The sequence below is a fragment of the Bufo gargarizans genome, chromosome 8, assembly GCF_014858855.1.
Source record: "Bufo gargarizans isolate SCDJY-AF-19 chromosome 8, ASM1485885v1, whole genome shotgun sequence".
NCBI lineage: Eukaryota > Metazoa > Chordata > Amphibia > Anura > Bufonidae > Bufo > Bufo gargarizans.
In genome coordinates, this window is record NC_058087.1 from 118,609,684 (window position 1) to 118,631,103 (window position 21,420).

Consider the following 21,420-nt stretch of genomic DNA (forward strand, 5'->3'; position numbering starts at 1 on the left):
CGACAATACCAAATATGGTTGTTTCTTTCAGTTTTACATAATTATTTAGGAAAAAAAATTCCTTTTTAGTGTCTCCATATTCTTAAATCCATAGTTTATTTTTTGGGCGACTGTCTTATGTAGGTGCTTTTTTTTTTTTCTTTCGTTATGTGATGACTGTTTGGTACTATTTTAGGGTGCACATGAATTTTTGATCACTTGGTATTACACTTTTTGTGATGTAAGGTGACAAAAACAAAAAAAACTTTCATTTTTTACACCCTTTTTATTTTAATTTTTTTTACGGTGTTCATCTGAGGGGTTAGTTCATGTGATATTTTTATACAGCAGGTTCTTACGGAAGCGGCAATACCTAATATGTATACTTTTTTTTAATAAGTTTTATACAATAACAGCATTTTTTAAACCAAAAAAAGTCATGTTTTAGTGTTGCCATATTCTGAGAGCTATAGTTTTTATTTTTTGCAAGAGGTAATTTTTTGCGGGATGAGGTGACTGGTACTATTTTGGGGGCATACGCCTATTTGATCGCTTGGTGTTGATCGCTTTTGTGATGTAGGGTGAAAAAAATGATTGTTTTAGCACAGTTTTTATTTTATTTTTTTCTATGGCGTTCAGCAGGTGAGCGGATGGATCATCTGATATTTTTGTAGAGCCGGGTGTTATGGACGCGGCAATACCGAATATGTCTTCTTTTCTTTCTTTTTTTTTTACAATTTTATGTGGTTTTTTATTTTGAAACTTTCATTTTTTTTAATGAAATTTTTTTATTTTGTGAAATTTTTACTTTTTTTTTTTGTCCCACTGGGACTTTAACTTCTGGAGTCTGATCCCCTCTGCAATGCATTACAATACAACACAACCTGTATTGTAATGCATTGGCTGTCAGCTTTTATGCTAACAGCCTGCCTATGAGACCCAGCCTAAGGGTCTCCTGCACCTGCCTGATCAGCCCACTGTACATGTACGGCGCTGGTCCTTAAGTCACGTCCACCAGCACTGTGCTCAGCACCTCTGTGATCATCCTATATGCTGCTTTCAGCATTGATCATGACACGTAAGGTGTTAATCCGTTGTCATTGGCAGTGGATACAGCAAGTGTCCGGCTGTCAGTAACAGCCAGGACTCTGCACGTACTAGTGTGTCAGTTTGTGGGAAGTAACTGTCCACTGTGATGTACTATATCAAATGTCAGGAAGGGGTTAAATAAGAACCATTATGTTTGGAGAAAGGAAAACTGCGTTTCAGCATAAAAACCTCAATCTTGGCTGTGAAACATGGGGGTGGTAGTGTCATGGTTTGGGCTTCTTTTACTGCTTCTGAGCCATGACAGCTTGCCATCGTTGATGGAACAATGAATTCTGAATTATAACTTCAAATTCAAGAGGAAATTGTCAGTACTTATGTCTGTGAGCTGAATCCCAAGAGAACATGCTTGGTCATGCAGCCACACAATGGTGGGCGTTTATGAATGTCAACAGTGACATAAAAATGTTGCTAATTATGGTGCAAGCAATGCAACTTTTTAAAGGGAACCTGTCACCCAAAAATCGTCTATTAAGCTGTTTACAGTACCTTATAGTGCTGTATACTCGTTTCTTGATGCACTTTTTGTTCGTTTTGCCGCATGTCTGCTCATTCAGAAATCGTTGTTATATTCAGCTGCTGCCCCGTGCTTCAAGTCAGGCTTGAAGTCACGGGGGCAGCGGCCTCGGCGTCTTACATGGCCCTCTCCCCGCCCCCTGCCTCTGTGACTGACACCCGAACTCCGAATCCGGGACCGCGCTCAACGGCCGCATGCGCAGTAAAGGGCGGCAGGAGCGCGGTCCCGGCTGCCGCGCGTACTACGCGCCGTCTTACTTTCGCCGCACTGCGCATGCGCCCGACATCCTGTATCAAACGCGCCCGCGCCCAGATGCCGGGCGCGGGCGCGTTTGATACAGGATGTCGGGCGCATGCGCAGTGCGGCGAAAGTAAGACGGCGCGTAGTACGCGCGGCAGCCGGGACCGCGCTCCTGCCGCCCTTTACTGCGCATGCGGCCGTTGAGCGCGGTCCCGGATTCGGAGTTCGGGTGTCAGTCACAGAGGCAGGGGGCGGGGAGAGGGCCATGTAAGACGCCGAGGCCGCTGCCCCCGTGACTTCAAGCCTGACTTGAAGCACGGGGCAGCAGCTGAATATAACAACGATTTCTGAATGAGCAGACATGCGGCAAAACGAACAAAAAGTGCATCAAGAAACGAGTATACAGCACTATAAGGTACTGTAAACAGCTTGATAGACGATTTTTGGGTGACAGGTTCCCTTTAAGCTTCTCAACACTTTTCTAAAATGGCAAGCAAAGGAGGTGAGGCTTAGCATAGGCAGATGGATTTACTATAACTTATGTCAGCAACTGGTGTAAGTCATAACTGAAGTGTATGCCAGACCCTTCAGTTTCTGGCTCATGGACTTCCAGAGATGCACCTTATTTATTAAGAGTTCTTTGTCATGATGAACTACCAGTGACCAGTGTGAGAGCAATAACACCAAATTTAATACAAAATCTCAGGTGTGAAAGGGGAACGGGTGTTTTAACACTAACGAGTCCCATGACACCGGGAAGGGAAATGGCACAATTTGGCCATTTTCACTTTTGTTGCCAGTATTTTGAGGGCACACCAAATTTACACTGTTATACAAGCTGTACACTGACTACTATACATTGTGTCAAAGTGTCATATCTTCAGTGTTGTCCCATGAAAAGATATAATAAATTATTTACAAAAATGTGAGGGCTGTGTGTATGTGTATGTATGTATATACAGTACAGACCAAAAGTTTGGACACACCTTCTCATTCAAAGAGTTTTCTTTATTTTCATGACTGAAAATTGTAGATTCACACTGAAGGCATCAAAACTATGAATTAACACATGTGGAATTATATACATAACAAAAAAATGTGAAACAACTGAAAATATGTCATATTCTAGGTTCTTCAAAGTAGCCAACTTTTGCTTTGATTACTGCTTTGCACACTCTTGGCATTCTCTTGATGAGCTTCAAGAGGTAGTTACCTGAAATAGTCTTCCAACAGTCTTGAAGGAGTTCCCAGAGATGCTTAGCACTTGTTGGCCCTTTTGCCTTCACTCTGCGGTTCAGCTCACCCCAAACCATCTCAATTGGGTTCAGGTCCGGTGACTGTGGAGGTCCGGTCATCTGGCGCAGCACCCCATCACTCTCCTTCATGGTCAAATAGCCCTTACACAGCCTGGAGGTGTGTTTGGGGTTATGTCCTGTTGAAAAATAAATGATGGTCCAATAAAAACGCAAACCAGATGGAATAGCATGCTGCTGCAAGATGCTGTGGTAGCCATGCTGGTTCAGTATGTCTTCAATTTTGAATAAATCCCCAACAGTGTCACCAGCAAAGCACCCCCACACCATCACACCTCTTCCTCCATGCTTCACGGTGGGAACCAGGCATCTAGAGTCCATCCGCACAAAAGCACGGTGGTTGGAACGAAAGATCTCAAATTTGGACTTATCAGACCAAAGCACAGATTTCCACTGGTCTAATGTCTATTCCTTGTGTTCTTTAGCCCAAACAAGTCTCTTCTGCTTGTTGCCTGTCCTTAGCAGTGGTTTTCTAGCAGATATTCTACCATGAAGGCCTGATTCACACAGTCTCCTCTTAACAGTTGTTCTAGAGACGTGTCTGCCACTAGAACTCTAATCTGAGCTGCTGTTAACCTGCGATTTCTGAGGCTGGTGACTCTGATGAACTTATCCTCCGCAGCAGAGGTGACCCTTGGTCTTCCTTTCCTGGGGTGGTTCGCATGTGAGCCAGTTTCTTTGTAGTGTTTGATGGTTTTTGTGACTGCACTTGGGGACACTTTCAAAGTTTTCCCAATTTTTCGGACTGACTGACCTTCATTTCTTAAAGTAATGATGGCCACTCGTTTTTCTTTACTTAGCTGCCTTTTTCTTGCCATAATACAAATTCTAACAGTCTAACAGGCTGTGTATCCACCTGACTTCTCCACAACGCAACTGATGGTACCAACCCCATTTATTAAGGCAAGAAATACCACTTATTAAACCTGACAGGGCACACCTGTGAAGTGGAAACCATTTCAGGTGACTACTTCTTGAAGCTCCACAAGAGAATGCCAAGAGTGTGCAAAGCAGTAATCAAGGAAATGTAGAAAACGGGACAGCACTCCAAGACTTGAAAAGGATAGAAATCTTTATTCACCCATGTGAAAAATAATTGCAACGTTTCAGCTCACAACTGAGCCTTTCTCAAGCAAAGAGCCACAAGCCTGTGCCTATCTTATACAGCATTCTCAAAAATCAAGTGACCAATGAATTTTACAGATCAAAAACATGTGACTGTTCGTCATGTGAAAATAATTAACCTAATTAGGTCATGTGAACAATTACATATGCAAAGTATCCTAGTACTGAATACATAGAGCTGTGTCCATTAGTATTGCATCCAAACTCTTAACATTTGAATAGTGCATTTAACAAAGTGCATATGTGCATAAAGGTACAAAAAAGATAAATCATATATTAATGTTTAAAATCATACACCACGGAGACTGAGGAAAACAGTAAACGTTTGACCATGTCTGACAAAATTGCATATCCATGTGAATACTGGTCAAGAACAGCACTGTTAACTAATACTGCAAGTACCACATAATGTTAAAGACAGACCTCTGCCTCCAATATGCGCACGCAACTCAGCTCCATTACATCACCAGCAACCTAGTTTCATGATGTTACTGTGTAGGGGCTATTGCACGCGCATAATGTGGCATTACTTCAAGGAATCGTCTCAGTTTGGAACAAGGCACTTATCATTGTGTCAACCTCACTGTCTGGGCCAATCGGAAAGGGATCCAACCTCCCGGGTGGATCAACCCCTCCAAAATTATGGTCAGGTAAGGGGGACAACACACGTGAGTGTAGTGTACCCCGAACCGTCTCATTGTTTCGGTCCATAGACAGTGTAATGGGGATCTCCCATATAAACCACTTAATAGCAGAGATTAATTTTGACACAGCGTGGATACAGTAACAGAGGAAAATCTATCCAGTTAATTTTATACACATAGAACATCGCGAGCTGTCACATGTGTCCGAACTTCTATGTTCACTATTTCCGCATCAGTCTGCATGGTGTCTAAAAAACAAAAAGAGAAAATTACTCGTATGCTTGTGAATCTTATCTAAATACCACCTTCACAACAGGGATCATGCCAGAGAGCATAGGTTATGGGGTATCAGGCAAACAGTCATCTAAATACATCCAGGATTATATTCCACATTTAACCCTTTAGGTTTTAAGCTATCAGAGCATGATGGGCTCCGATATCTTCCTGACAGGAATATATTGGCAAAAGTCTCAGCTTTTAATATCTGCTTGTATGACCAGCTAGTATAGTCAGTGGCATATCCGTTTGGTGTACTTTCTTCAGTGATTTATATAATTGTATTGTCATCCGCACAATGCTCCAGTCTGTGTAGGATGCTTTTGTGGTGCATGTGGACCGCGCTGGCGTCCTCCTTTGTACGCATAATTGCTCGGGATGGTCGTTTGCTGCGGTCCACATGCGGTGAGACTGCTCCCCCAATGAGAAACACGCTACAGTGTTTGGGGTTTGAGCAGCTCCCCCATACTTGCCACTGTATTTCTGTGGTTCACATGCGGTGGGACTGCTCGCCCAATGAGAAACACGCTACAGTGTTTGGCGCTTGGGCAGTTCCCCCATATTGGCCACTATATGTCTGTGATTTTGTTATAAAGTCCTATTCACCCTAATAGAGCTCTATTAGGTTGAATATGACAAGGGTTCTAGCCCTTAAGGAGGCCAATAGTTAATCAATAAAGTAAAAAAATAAAAAAAAAGTTTAAACCCCCCCCAATATAGAAAACAATATATCGCAATTAGGGCTGCAGCTAACGATTATTTGAATAATCGATTAGTTGCCGATTAATTTCTACGATTAATCGATTAATCGGGAAAAACGACAAAATTACAAAACAGAGGTTTATATGATCTTACTTGAAAAATTATGTTCAAAGGCCATATTAAAACAAATTGTGGACGACACTTATGGGGGATCTGTGGACGACACTTATGGGGGATCTGTGGACGACACTTATGGGGGATCTGTGGACGACACTTATGGGGGATCTGTGGACGACACTTATGGGGGATCTGTGGACGACACTTATGGGGGATCTGTGGACGACACTTATGGGGGATCTGTGGACGACACTTATGGGGGATCTGTGGACGACACTATATGGGGGATCTGTGGACGACACTTATGGGGGATCTGTGGACGACACTTATGGGGGATCTGTGGACGACACTTATGGGGGATCTGTGGACGACATTTATGGGGGGATCTGTGGACGACATTTATGGGGGGATCTGTGGACGACACTTATGGGGGGATCTGTGGACGACACTTATGGGGGGATCTGTGGACGACACTTATGGGGGGGATCTGTGGACGACACTTATGGGGGGGGATCTGTGGACGACACTTATGGGGGGGATCTGTGGACGACACTTATGGGGGGATCTGTGGACGACACTTATGGGGGGGATCTGTGGACGACACTTATGGGGGGATCTGTGGACGACACTTATGGGGGGATCTGTGGACGACACTTATGGGGGATCTGTGGACGACACTTATGGGGGATCTGTGGACGACACTTATGGGGGATCTGTGGACGACACTTATGGGGGGATCTGTGGACGACACTTATGGGGGGATCTGTGGACGACACTTATGGGGGGATCTGTGGACGGCGTTTATGGGGGATCTGTGGACGACACTATTATGGGGGATCTGTGGACGGCGTTTATGGGGGATCTGTGGACGGCGTTTATGGGGGATCTGTGGACGGCGTTTATGGGGGATCTGTGGACGGCGTTTATGGGGGATCTGTGGACGGCGTTTATGGGGGATCTGTGGACGACACTTATGGGGGATCTGTGGACGACACTATTATGGGGGATCTGTGGACGGCGTAGTTATGGAGAGGGGGATATGTGCACTGTTATGGGCATAACAGTGCACAGATCCCTTTCCTCATAACAGTGCACAGACCCCCCTTCCCATAGCAGTGCCATACACAGACCCCCCCTCCTCCCCATAGCAGTGCTATACACAGATCCTCCCCCCTCCCCATAGCAGTGCTATACACAGACCCCCCTTCCCCCTAACAGCCCCGGCGCTTGCATCTTTATTTTACCTTTTTACAATGACGCTCCCGCTCCTGTAACAGCCAGGCAGAGCGGACGGCGGCGTAACGTCACTCAATCACGTGACGCGCCTGCTCCGCCCACTTCATGAATGAAGGAGGCGGAGCAGGCGCGTCACGTGATTGAGTGACGTTACGCCGCCGTCCGCTCTGCCTGGCTGTTACAGGAGCGGGAGCGTCATTGTAAAAAGGTAAAATAAAGATGCAGCGCCCGCCCGCCCGCCCGCCCGAATAGCAACGAATCGGCGATTATTCGATAACTGGATTCGTCGACAACGAATCCAGTTATCGAATATAATCGATTACATCGATTAATCGTTGCAGCCCTAATCGCAATATATATTGCATATCGCACATGCTTAAAATTATATCGCAATATAGATTTTAGGCAATATCGCCCACCCCTACGTCAAAGCTATTAAAAAATAAAAATGTTTCTCATGCGTGGTAGACACAGTCATGTGGAAAATGTAAGTGCCAAAATCAGCTTACTACTGGCATAAGCACTCTCTGCTCATCCCTCTGCCTGTTATGCTCCCCTAAAAGATCTGTTTAGCACTGATGTGCAATGTGGGCACAGGCAGGAGCAGAGCAGTGTGCTTGCAAAAGTACTGAGCTGACTGTGTTGCCTATTTCTCTAGAATGGACAAGCATAACTTGCACCTCCTTAGGGTCCATTCACACGTCCGCAATTTTGTTCTGTATTTTCGTGCCCCATTCATTCCTACGGGGCAGCACGATGTGCTGCCCGGACACGGAATTGCGGACCCGCACTTCCGGGTCCACAATTCTGTTCCCGAAAAAAATAGAACATGTCCTATTCTTGTCCGCAATTGCGGACATGAATAGGCATATTCTATAGTGCCGGCGATGTGTGGTCAGCAAAATGGTCTAAGAGTTGACATAGTTTTCTCAAAATGTAAGAGCTTCTTCTACCTGATCTTCAATTAACAGAGTGTTGAAACTTAAAAGCCTTGGGATAATAGTAAGTGCAGGGAGATCCCTGGGTGCCGCTCTCCATGTCAGCATACTTAGTTTAGATTTTTTATTGTAATGAAAGGTCCTCTTTAAGGTGCCCATCGGGGCGTTATGTTCATTCAAAGGTGCCCAGGCCCCCTCCCCTACAGAACCCAAGCACGCCTCTCCTCCACTAATACCCCCCAGCAGCACCGCTCCCCGACACGTCACTAGCAGCTGATAAGCCCACCTACCCTTTCCGTTCAGCATAGTGAACAGGTGCAGTGCCGAACACTGTCTGTGTCTGAGCTTGAGTTTTAGTCCTGAGTTATCATTTAGACTTTTTTTCAATCTCACTCAAGTAGAAAGGTGGAGTAGGAAAACTAGAGTAGCTTTTCTAGTCAAAATGTTAGGTTTAAGGATAAGACAACATGTACATTTGATATTGACTTAATCGTACTTGCCCACCGAATAAGTTCATGTATTTTTTTTAGCTCACAGTGAACAGTAGAAACAAAACAAAAAAATTATAATAATTGCATTTTTTCCTTTTCAGTTTCAACCTACAGAGAACTTTAATTTTTCAGTTTAAGCTATGGTAAATGAAATGGTGCCTCTGAAAAATACAACCCCTGCCGTCAGCTGTTTGAAGAGTCTGCTGTGCCCTGGTGAGCACTGCAAACTCTTATTAGGCCAGTGATGGCTAACCTCCAGCACTGCAGTTGTGGTGAAACTATGACTTTTAGCATGCTCTACTCATTTCTATGGAGTTCTGAGAACAGCCAAGGAAGTGTGCTTCCTGGGAGTTGTAGTTTTACCACAGCTGAAGTGCCAAAGGTTAACCATGACCTACGCTTAGCTCAGTCCCATTCAAGTGAATGAGACTAAGCTGCGATACAAGCACAGCTGCTATCCAATGTATGGCACAGTGTTTGATAAGCTATGAGGAGGCCACCACAGTGCTGCAGCCTCTCCAAATAGCTGATCAGAGTACATTACCCCTACGGATCACGTACTGATGACCTATCTTGGGGATAAGTCATCAGTATAAAACACTCAGAAAAAATCCCCTTCATGTTCATATGTGCCATCATTGCTGAGAAAATATTTGAATATATGCAACAGGGGGCATTGCCGTTACACCACGAGGCTGTGCTTTCTCTGCAACTGCCGTGCCATTTGCACTTTGATTTACAGGGCCAGATGTGATGTTTTCAATCCCTGGCCCTGTCAATCATAGTGGAGAGAGCTCAGCAGTTGCAGAGAGAGTAGAGCCTCTAGGTCTAGCCAACATAGATGCCTTCAGCTGCCAAGGGCACATGCAACAGGTCAGCCAGTTTCATAGGTAAAAATCTGCTGACAGATGACCTTTTAAGTAGTTAAAAATACATTATTTAATTCAACAGTTTTATCTTTTTATGTTGTAGGTAATTTGAGAAGAGCTGACTTCTATGACAGATCTCAGATATGGGAAAATATAATCTTGTAATTCATATGTTACTTGCTATTGTAACAAGCGTAAGTATGACCTGGTGGTATATTATGGCACATTATGTTGAGACACAGCTCTAGCACTCTCAGTATTAGAGATGAGTGAATCGATTCTACTCAATTCAAATTTAGTTCTGAATTTCGCGAAAGATCTGAATTTCTGCAAATCTGAAACTTTAGTGATTTTTTTTATCTTTTTTTTTTTTTTTCACACCCTTTGACATTACTAATGCTTTCTTGGCATTAAAATGCTTGAAAGGAGTCGTATACAGTCCTTTTCATGGAAGTTTGGGCACTTTCGCATTTGGCCGAATTTATTTGGATCAAATCAAATCTGATGGTAGATTAGACCAAATTGGATCTAAAACTAATTTTGGGAAATTCACTCATCTCTACTCAATATTTCTTCTTGTGATATTTTTTTTTCATGTCTTGCTCATTAAATTGCCATTTTTATTATTTCATGTATTATGTTTCTATTATTCACATGTTTGCATCATTTTATTTCTTCTGATTCAAGCTAAAGAATGCAATCTTATTGAATGTTGTTAGTCCACAGATATATTTTGAATTCAGATAAAAAATGTTACATTAAAATTCCTTCTAATACATAAGATACAACGGGAGCAGACCTAATGGGCATAAGTACCTTGAATTCTGAGAAATCCATATTTAGGGATGATGGCGATATCAGAGATTTAAGAGTCCACTCTGGTTGGAAACTTTTCTGGGGGCAGCGAAGTGAATATTGATGAGCTGGGCGGTGCTTCAAAACGGCGGTTGGGGAGGGGGGGGGTTGCCTGGGCAGAAGTAAAGCTGAAACGCCGCCCCTTGGGCAGAAAGACAAGCAATTCTATCAGGTTATAAAACATCATTTTACAGTCTTCATAAGGTGGACAGGGGTTAGACTTATATGTTTTTATTACACAATAGAATACCTGTGCATACATATATACAGCTAATTATGCTTATTCGGCCTGTCAGTGTCCCTTTAAAGAGGAGGTGGCACTCCGAGCATTGCTTCCTCATCATGATTACCTGCTTGTCAACTCGCTTGTAGAAGAGAGCAGTGCTTTATAGGAAGGATTTTTTGAACCAAGATAAGCCCTTGTGTTACAGCTTCATACCTGGGAAAATTGTGCTTGGAGCACAACACCTAATATGGGCCTCTAGTGAATCACTAGGATCCGGTGCAGCCGAGCTTTTTCCTCCAGGCACAGTGGATACAAAGAAGACGACCGTGTGGGATACGGCAGTGGATGAAACATCCGAAGTCGATTCGCATAAAACTTTGTTTGAATACTGTATGGAGCCAGGGCTCCGTACAGGATTAGAATGTATTGGCTCCTATGAGCCGAAGTTATTACTTTGCGATGTCTCGCGAGACTTCGCATAATAACTTCAGGAATTGATTTATACTGTAAAAAAACATTTCCCGAACTCGGGTTCGATTCCAAGTGGTACCTTGGAACCCAACCAGAAAAATCCTGCAGAAAAGGCTTAAATTTTTGCGGCATTATCAGAATTGGACCTCTGCTGTTTGGCAAAGGGTTTGCCTTTTCAGATGAGTCCCTTGTTGTTCTTCATCGAACGAATTGATGTTGAAGTGTCAGGCGTCTCATCTGAGAAGAAACATCCTGCAACCATTGCTCGAAGAACACAAGCTAGTGGTGGCATCATTATGGTCAGGGGAATGTTTTTGTGACATTCATTGGACCCATTCATCCACGTGGAAGGCACTCTTAACCAATTTGGGTATTAATCCATCCTTGCAGATCACGAACACTCATACATGCTGATTATCGTCCCTGGGGTGGATGGGATCTCCTAGGAAGACAATCTTCTAACAGAGCTGTGTGTTTGTTTTTTTTTGGTTTTTTTCAGGACTAATTTCTGATGGTCCCATATTGGGGTACATACTATTTTCTGATCAATTATTACATGGCACATTGACTTTTTTTTTGTATATTCATGTTTATATATTAAATTAGGAAAGGTTGGTGATTTTCATTAATTAATTAATTAATATATATATATATATATATATATATACAGTACAGACCAAAAGTTTGGACACACCTTCTCATTCAAAGAGTTTTCTTTATTTTCATGACTATGAAAATTGTAGATTCACACTGAAGGCATCAAAACTATGAATTAACACATGTGGAATTATATACATAACAAAAACGTGTGAAACAACTGAAAATATATAATATTCTAGGTTCTTCAAAGTAGCCACCTTTTAGTTTGATTACTGCTTTGCACACTGAGCTTCAAGAGGTAGTCACCTGAAATGGTTTTTACTTCATTGGATTTCTTGCCTTATAAATGGGGTTGGGACCATCAGTTGCATTGTGGAGAAGTCAGGTGGATACACAGCTGATAGTCCTACTGAATAGACTGTTAGCTGCTTTTTTCTTGCCATAATAAAAATTCTAAGTAAAGAAAAACGAGTGGCCATCATTACTTTAACCACTTCAACCCCGCTAGCTGAAACCCCCTTAATGACCAGGCCACATTTTACACTTCTGCACTACACTATTTTCACTGTTTATTGCTCGGTCATGCAACTTACCACCCAAATGAATTTTACCTCCTTTTCTTCTCACTAATAGAGCTTTCATTTGGTGGTATTTCATTGCTGCTGCCATTTTTACTTTTTTTGTTATTAATCAAAATTTAACAATTTTTTTGCAAAAAAATGTCATTTTTTACTTTTAGCTGTAAAATTTTGCAAAGAAAACGACATCCATATATCAATTTTACGCTAAATTTATTGTTCTACATGTCTTTGATAAAAAAAAATGTTTGGGCAAAACAAAAAAAATAAAAAATGGTTTGGGTAAAAGTTATAGCGTTTACAAACTATGGTACAAAAATGTGAATTTCCGCTTTTTGAAGCAGCTCTGACTTTCTGAGCACCTGTCATGTTTCCTGAGGTTCTACAATGCCCAGACAGTAGAAAACCCCCACAAATGACCCCATTTCGGAAAGTAGACACCCTAAGGTATTCGCTGATGGGCATAGTGAGTTCATAGAACTTTTTATTTTTTGTCACAAGTTAGCGGAAAATGCTGATTTTTTTTTTTCCTTACAAAGTCTCATATTCGACTAACTTGTGACAAAAAATAAAAACTTCCATGAACTCACTATGCCCATCACAAAATACATTGGGGTGTCTTCTTTCCAAAATGGGGTCACTTGTGGCGTAGTTATACTGCCCTGGCAATTTAGGGGCCCATATGTGTGAGAAGTAGTTTGCAATCAAAATCTGTAAAAAATGACCGGTGAAATCCGAAAGGTGCACTTTGGAATGTGGGTCCCTTTGCCCACCTAGGCTGCAAAAAAGTGTCACACATCTGGTATCGCCGTACTCAGGAGAAGTTGGGGAATGTGTTTTGGGGTGTCATTTTACATATATTTCTCTCACCCAGCATGGGTATATGTAAAATGACACCCCAAAACACATTCCCCAACTTCTCCTGAGTACGGCGATACCACATGTGTGACACTTTTTTGCAGCCTAGGTGGGCAAAGGCACACATATTCCAAAGTGCACCTTTCGGATTTCGCAGGCCATTTTTTACACATTTTGATTGCAAACTACTTCTCACACATATGGGCCCCTAAATTGCCAGGGCAGTATAACTACGCCACAAATGACCCCATTTTGGAAAGAAGACACCCCAAGGTATTCCGTGAGGGGCATGGCGAGTTCCTAGAATTTTTTATTTTTTGTCACAAGTTAGCGGAAAATGATGATTTATTTTTTTCCTTACAAAGTCTCATATTCCACTAACTTGCGACAAAAAAAAGCATTAGGAGTTTCTGCTATTCTCCTTATATTGAGCATACAGGTAATGAGATTTTTTTTCCGTTCAGCCTCTGGGCTGAAAGAAAAAAATGAACAGCACAGATTTCTTCATTCGCATCGATCAGTATAGATGAAAAAATCTCTGCCAAAAAAAAAAGAGGGGAAAGGCGTCTGCCAGGACATAGGAGCTCTGCCCAACATCCATACCCACTTAGCTCGTATGCCCTGGCAAACCAGATTTCTCCATTCACATCAATCGATGTGGATGAATAAATCATTGCCGGGATTTCTTTATTTTTATATACAAAGTGTTTGCCAAAGCATAGGAACACCGCCTCCTCCTCAGCTCATATGCCTTGGCAAACGTATCTTTTACTGCAGAGGAGAAATCTCGTCTTGCAGCGCCGCATACACCGACTTGCGTGTAATCTGACAGCAGCGCAATGCTTCTGTCAGAATGCACATCAGTGCTGCAGCTAGTCGATCGGTTGGTCCACCTGGAAGGTAAAAAAAAAAGAAAAAAACAGGCCGCAACGCAATAATTTTATTAACTTTGGAACAGAACATATAAACTTTAACTTTTTGAACTGAACATTAACCTTTTTGCTTACTGTGTGCCTGTCCTGGTGAGATGTGATCCCTATGCTAGGTGTACCTGTGTGTGGTACTTCCGGAAACACTCCCCTAAGCATAGGGCAGGGTAGTCAGGACAGAAATAGCGGGTGTCACGCCTTATTCCACTCCTGCTACAGACACGACATCTTTTTCGGGGTGACGGTTGGGTTGAGGTACCGGCAACGACATTGGGGAAATGTCGCTCGTGTAGACGGCTAACTACACTGGTGGATGGGGCCATGGAACCTCCTGGGTACAGGAGGTTCTCGATGATCTCTTCCTGAAATTTGAGGAAGGATCGTGTTCTCCCAGCCTTACTGTAGAGAACAAAACTATTATACAGAGCCAATTGAATCAAATATACAGACACCTTCTTATACCAGCGTCTGGTTCTGCGGGAAACTAAATACAGAAACAACATCTGGTCATTGAAGTCCACCCCTCCCATGTGAAGGTTATAGTCGTGGACTGAGAGGGGCTTTTCAATGACACGGGTTGCTTGCTCAATTTGTATTGTCGTGTCTGCGTGAATGGAGGAGAGCATGTAAACGTCACGCTTGTCTCTCCATTTCACCGCAAGCAGTTCTTCGTTACACAAGGCAGCTCTCTCCCCCCTTGCAAGACGGGTGGTAACGAGCCGTTGGGGGAAGCCCGCGCGACTAGTTCGCGCGGTGCCACAGCAGCCAATCTGTTCTAGAAACAAATGCCTGAAGAGGGCCACACTTGTGTAGAAATTGTCCACATAAAGATGGTACCCCTTGCCGAATAAGGGTGACACCAAGTCCCAGACTGTCTTCCCACTGCTCCCCAGGTAGTCTAGGCAACCGACCGGCTCCAGGGTCTGATCTTTTCCCTCATAGACACGAAATTTAAGAAATGAAGGTCAGTCAGTCCGAAAAATTGGGAAAACTTTGAAAGTGTCCCCAAGTGCAGTCACAAAAACCATCAAGCGCTACAAAGAAACTGGCTCACGTGCGGACCGCCCCAGGAAAGGACGACCAAGAGTCACCTCTGCTGCGGAGGATAAGTTAATCCGAGTCACCAGCCTCAGAAGTCGCAGGTTAACAGCAGCTCAGATTAGAGACCAGGTCAATGCCACACAGAGTTCTAGCAGCAGACACATCTCTAGAACAACTGTTAAGAGGAGACTGTGTGAATCAGGTCTTCATGGTAGAATATCTGCTAGGAAAACACTGCTAAGGACAGGCAACAAGCAGAAGAGACTTGTTTGGGCTAAAGAACAAAAGGAATGGACATTAGACCAGTGGAAATCTGTGCTTTGGTCGGAGTCCAAATTTGAGATCTTTGGTTCCAACCACCGTGTCTTTGTGCGATGCAGAAAAGGTGAACGGATGGACTCTACATGCCTGGTTACCACCGTGAAGTATGGAGGAGGAGGTGTGATGGTGTGGGGGTGCTTTGCTGGTGACACTGTTGGGGATTTTTCAAAATTGAAGGCATACTGAACCAGCAGGGCTACCACAGCATATTGCAGCGACATGCTATTCCTTCTGGTTTGCGTTTAGTTGCACCATCATTTATTTTTCAACAGGACAATGACCCCAAACACACCTTCAGGCTGTGTAAGGGCTATTTGACCATGGAGAGTGATGGGGTGCTGCGCCAGATGACCTGGCCTCCACAGTCACCGGACCTGAACCCAATCGAGATGGTTTGGGGTGAGCTGGACTGCAGAGTGAAAGCAAAAGGGCCAACAAGTGCTAAACATCTCTGGGAACTCCTTCAAGACTGTTAGAAGACCATTTCAGGTGTCTACCTCTTGAAGCTCATCAAGAGAATGCCAAGAGTGTGCAAAGCAGTAATCAAAGCAAAATGTGGCTACTTTGAAGAACCTAGAATATGACATATTTTCAGTTGTTTCACACTTTTTTGTTATGTATATAATTCCACACGTGTTAATTCATAGTGTTGATGCCTTCAGTGTGAATCAACAATTTCCATAGTCATGAAAAAAAAAAAGAAAACTCTTTGAATGAGAAGGTGTGTTTAATCTTTTGGTCTGTACTGTATATATATGTTTGCATATATATATGTATATATATATATATATATATATATATATATATATTTTTTTTTTAACATGGTAATTGAACATGTGATCATTTGATTCCTTATCATATAGTATTGTAGTCTGTGGTGCAGTCTAGTCTTCCTATTAAGCCTTGTCATAGTCAGGCCTAATTGGAAGATTACCATGGCAGGCTTGGGAGCCTCCCAAGGCCATTGGAGCTGAGATGCAATATACCGATACAGCCACTACACAGATTATGGAGCATCTGGCTTCTGGCATTTTTTTTCTGGAGCCAGCGACTGACTAAAGCAGCTTATCACTGTCCGTATTGGACTCTCACTAATCTGATACCCGGAAGATCGGTCATTAGTATCAAGAGACTGGAAAACACCTTTAAAGAGCATTTGTCACCTCTCCAGAAATGGCTGTTGTAGTAACTACTTGCTTTCCCTATATAACTGCAGTTCGCCAGCATATTTTCTTACGGTATTATGTAGTGACATTCCTCTGTTATTTCTATTAGAAGCTTATGATTGAATTGGCAGCAGCTTGCATTAAAGGAACAAGTGGGTATTACCAGTCAGGGATGTGTCCCTGCAAGTCTGTCACTAGCAGCACCGATTGGACAGAGTCAGACACACCAGCTACTGGTAACACTCAACAGTACCTTTACTGCAGACTGTTGGCAATGTATTTGTAAACTTCTAGCAGGAATAATACTAGAATGGCACAACACAGACTCAAGAATAGATGCTCCAGAATTGTTATTACATGGGTAATACGTCTAGTTACTAAAACAGGAGAGGCGAACTTTCCTCTTTGGGGAGAGCCAGTACCTTTTCTAACTCAGATTTAAAGGTGGGGCACCATGAAAAGAATGAGGTTACCAACAGAACTAAGTTCAAAAAGGTTGAATTTTCAAAGTGCCCATTACAATAAATGAAATTAAATATTATCTTCAGCCAATTTACAGTGTGCATATAGCAGACTACAAGACTCAAACAAAATGACTTGATAAAAGATTTTTAGAAAAAGGTTATCCAAAGAAACTTCTTGGAAAATGCATTGCGGAAAAAACTGGCTTCTAGTCCAGATGACTGTCTGAAAGAGGAAAAAAAGGAAGCAACTTTTCTTGAACCTAAACCTTTGCTGAAACCATGAAGGTGCATCTTCAGGTTTCATAAGCTATGCTCTGCTTTTCCAACGTGTGGGGTATGGATCCGTACTCTACATTCCAGGAAAGCTGAGCAAAGATGACAAAACACAAAGTTGCAGAGCACTCTGAGAAGCTATGCTGCCCTTTTGTGGTTTCAGCAAAGATTTAGGTCACCTTTTAAATACTAGCAAACAGGTAATATAGTAACATAGTTTATAAGGCTGAAAAAATACATCTGTCCATCCAGTTTGGCCTTTTATCCTGCAAGTTGATCCAGAGGAAGGCAAAAAAATAAACTGTGAGGTAGAAGCCAATTTTCCCCACTAGAGGGGGAAAAAAATTCCTTCCCTACTCCAATCAGGCAGTTTTATTAGAAAAACCTTTTACTAGGTATTGGAAAGTGAAAATTGCAATCCCTGAAAAGCCAATATAAAAGGCAAGGGCTGTTATAAAGTAAAAAAAAGAGAGCAAAAAAGCTGCAGATTGCAATATTTTGGCAAAACCATTCACCTGTTACGGCAAAAAGTCAACAGTCACTGTTTAAATCCAAAGTCAAGTTTTGTGAAGAACAGTGTATCCAAACATTTAATCCAGATGCAGTTTGAAGACATAAAATAACTCCTGTAGAGCAAATCCCAGTGGAGGTGTACCCTATAACACACAGAAAGCACTAAATGGAAGTGAATCCTATTTGATTTACAAACTACAATTCTTTTACCCACATGGACTTAGCAAAACAGTACAGACAAGGTAAGTCAACCTTACACTCCTAATGGTTTATACCAAGAATGGGTAAAAAAGGTTCTGTAAGCTTATTCCTTTTCTTGCTGCAATTCTCACAATTTTGGAAGAATTATGTGATATTTGTGTTGGGGAACGCATTACTGCATCTGGCAATGTGTTTCTAAGAAATATTACTACAAATAATTGCATTGTTCAACAAGTTATATTAATCCGGTAACATGGGTAAACATGGCGCCCACTCGCACATGCAATGGATGCCATGGCCGGTGGGCCTCTCACTGTTTCAAACGCGCGCTTCCGGGCTTCTTGCCGGCATCCTCTGCGGCCAATGATCATGCCAGTAATTGAATGTAATATGCTGGGTCTCTCTGAAGAGACCTAGGGTATTGGAGCTGTAATTCTTATTTTGTTTCAATTTTCTTTTCATTGAAATAAGCAAATATTAGAATACATGTTCCAATGGCCCAATAATCTGGGTTGGTGGGATATTCATGAACATGAAATAAAACATATCATTTTAGTTTTTCAGTCTCTTGTATAAATATAAATGTAAGACATTTTGTTGGTGTTCTTGGGCTCCTTTCACACCTGCGTTCAGGTGTCCGCTCGTGAGCTCCGTTTGAAGGGGCTCACGAGCGGCCCTAAACGCAGCCGTCTGGCCCTAATGCATTCTCAGTGGAGGCGGATCCACTGAGAATGCATCCGCCTGCCAGCGCTCAGCCTCCGCTCCGCTCAGTGAGCGGACACCTGAACGCTGCAAGCAGCGTTTGGGTGTCCGCCTGGCCGTGCGGAGGCGAGCGGATCCGTTCCGATTTACAATGTAAGTCAATGGGGACGGATCCGCTTGAAGATGACACCATATGGCTCAATCTTCAAGCGGATCCGTCCCCCATTGACTTTCAATGTAAAGTCGGAACGGATCCGCTCAGGCTACTTTCAGACTTAGAAAATTTTTCTAAGTTCTAATGCAGACGGATCCGTTCTGAACGGAGCCACCGTCTGCATTAATATGAGCGGATCCGTTCAGAACGGATCCGATCGAACGCAGGTGTGAAAGTAGCCTTAGGCATACAGAGCCCATAGACCTCAAAAAAGATATATAGACAACTTATATTTAATCAATAGCATCAACATTGTATGTCAATTCAGGAGTGATACACTAAGCAAATGCCTCCGGCTAGTTTGAAGGCATGCGAAGTAAGTGATATACTAGAGGTCCAGGTCCTATTGTAGACATTGCGATCCACTGTGTGTATTTTGAATTAGGCAGACAGTCTGGTGCAAGCGTGGGTACCATCTCTTTCTCTGCTAATTATTCAGATTGTGTGATGCAATATAACTGAGTTCTTCCATTTGGGAGATTTGAGTGATCTTGTGTGTTTGTGTCTCTCCAGTAGAGGGGTATCATTGCCTTTGCGGCAACAACTAAGGTAGCCCAGGGCTTCCTGTTAAATCGTGGGGGGGAACCCGGGTGATAGGCCTAAGAAAATAAGTTGTGGGTCTAGAGGTGGAGCACCTGGACAAGCTTTGTTTATGATCTTCCCAACCCCTTGCCAAAATGGTTTTATGGCTGCTCACTCCCACCAGATATATATGTATATATGTTCCTGCTCTGGATAAACATCTCCAGCATTGATTCGGTATGGAGTTATTTATCTTGTGTCAAGTCACTGCTCAGCAACTTGTAGTTGGTCTCTTTTGGTCTCTTGTAAGCTTGTGCATTTTGAGGGACCACAGCTATTTTTGTATATTTAGGATATTTCCGGGGGAGTAAGGTTCCGTCCTAGATCTTGTTACCATGCTGGAATGTCCCCTTCCTCCCTCCCCATGGATATTCAGGGTCAGTATATTGTTTGTCTGTGTTGGTCAACAGTTGTTTACACTTTTTTAATGGTCGCCAATTACACTCACCGGGATTTACCCGAGTCGGAGCCACTGAGTTTGGACCATATCTAGGGAGGAATCCGGATGTGTTCTGGCCACATGTGATGGGTATAGATTCCTTTTTAGTGTTGTACCGGCCATGGATGACTACATTGTAATTTATAGTTAATGACCCGTTAACCCTTACTGATGCTGTGGGATCAGCGTATAGTGCCATTACTCGGGAGATTAAAAGTGAAGGTAACCCAAATTTTGTTAGGGTTTGGGACATAAAGGTCCAGTCCACCCGGTCAAACGCTTTTTCAGCGTCAATAGAGAGGAAAGCCAGAGGAGTTTTAGTAGACCGGGCGAACTGGATCATTTGCAGGACCCGTAGCGGTATTATCCTTGCCCTCTCTCCCTTTCACAAACCTGACTTGTTCTGCATTTACTAAGCTCGGTAGGAGTGATTTCAATCGGTTTGCTAGTAATTTTGTATAAAGTTTAATATCCACATTAAGGAGTGAGATATGGCGGTAGCTGCTACACAATGAGGGATCCTTTCCATCTTTAGGTAATATCGTAATATGAGCTTCTAAGGATTGTGTAGGAAAGTTAACTCCATCTCCTAGTGAGTTAAATGTTTTTAACATTGGAGGGAGCAGGATCTCTTTAATGGATTTGTAGTATTGGATTGGTAAACCATCTGGGCCTGGACTTTTGCCCTGTGGAGATGACGTGACAGCCAATCTCAACTCATCTAAGGTGAATTGTTTGTCTAGCTTCGATAGCTGGGAGGTAGTCAGTGAGGGTAAAGATAATTTGTCTAGGAACGCTGCTATATCTTCTTTACGCTGGGCTTTTATATACAGTATTGAGGTTCGCTTTTCTGAATGTTATATAGATATAGAAGTATTGGAGAGCTAATTTTATATTTTTCAAATTCCTGAAAGATGCGTGCAACCTAACTGTGGAAGAATCTAAGTGGGGTTCCATAGCTATGTTAAAATCCCCTCTCACTATACATATGCCTTCTTTGAGAGAGTCAAATTGGCAGAGGACCCTCATCAACCATTGAGCCTGTTCATTGTTCGGGGCATATATATCTGCGATGGAGACTACGGTATTAGCTATGATACCTTTTAGAAACCGAAATCTGCCTTCTGGGTCTGAGATACTAGAGGATAATGTGAAGGGGACTGTCTTTTTAAAGGCAATAGAGACTCCTCTTTTTTTGGAGGTAGGGTGGCAAGAGTGAAATCATTGTGAGAAAAGGTTGTGGGAAATTGATGGTATTTTACCAAAGTGCGTTTCTTGAAGGATCGCGATGTCTGCGCGTATTGATCTCAGCTGCTGGAGTATCCTGGACCTCTTTGTCGGAGAGTTTAGGCCATGTGCATTCTAGGTAACTATGTGAACAGTATACCAAAGTAAGAAACGTAAGTAAACAATCTAAACCATAAACAAATGGT

The 21,420-nt window shown here is 42.7% G+C and overlaps 1 protein-coding gene across 4 annotated transcripts in view; it reads left to right on the forward strand.

Annotated features, from left to right (window-relative positions):
* CALCRL (calcitonin receptor like receptor) overlaps positions 1-21,420 on the forward strand; it is a 472,379-nt gene that overhangs the window by 92,066 nt on the left and 358,893 nt on the right. For all 4 annotated transcript variants that reach the window (XM_044302866.1, XM_044302867.1, XM_044302868.1 and 1 more), the window contains one exon: positions 9,658-9,748. In XM_044302866.1, the coding sequence (XP_044158801.1) occupies positions 9,698-9,748 (51 nt within the window). In that variant the 5' untranslated portion in view covers positions 9,658-9,697. The remainder of the gene's footprint in view (positions 1-9,657; positions 9,749-21,420) is intronic.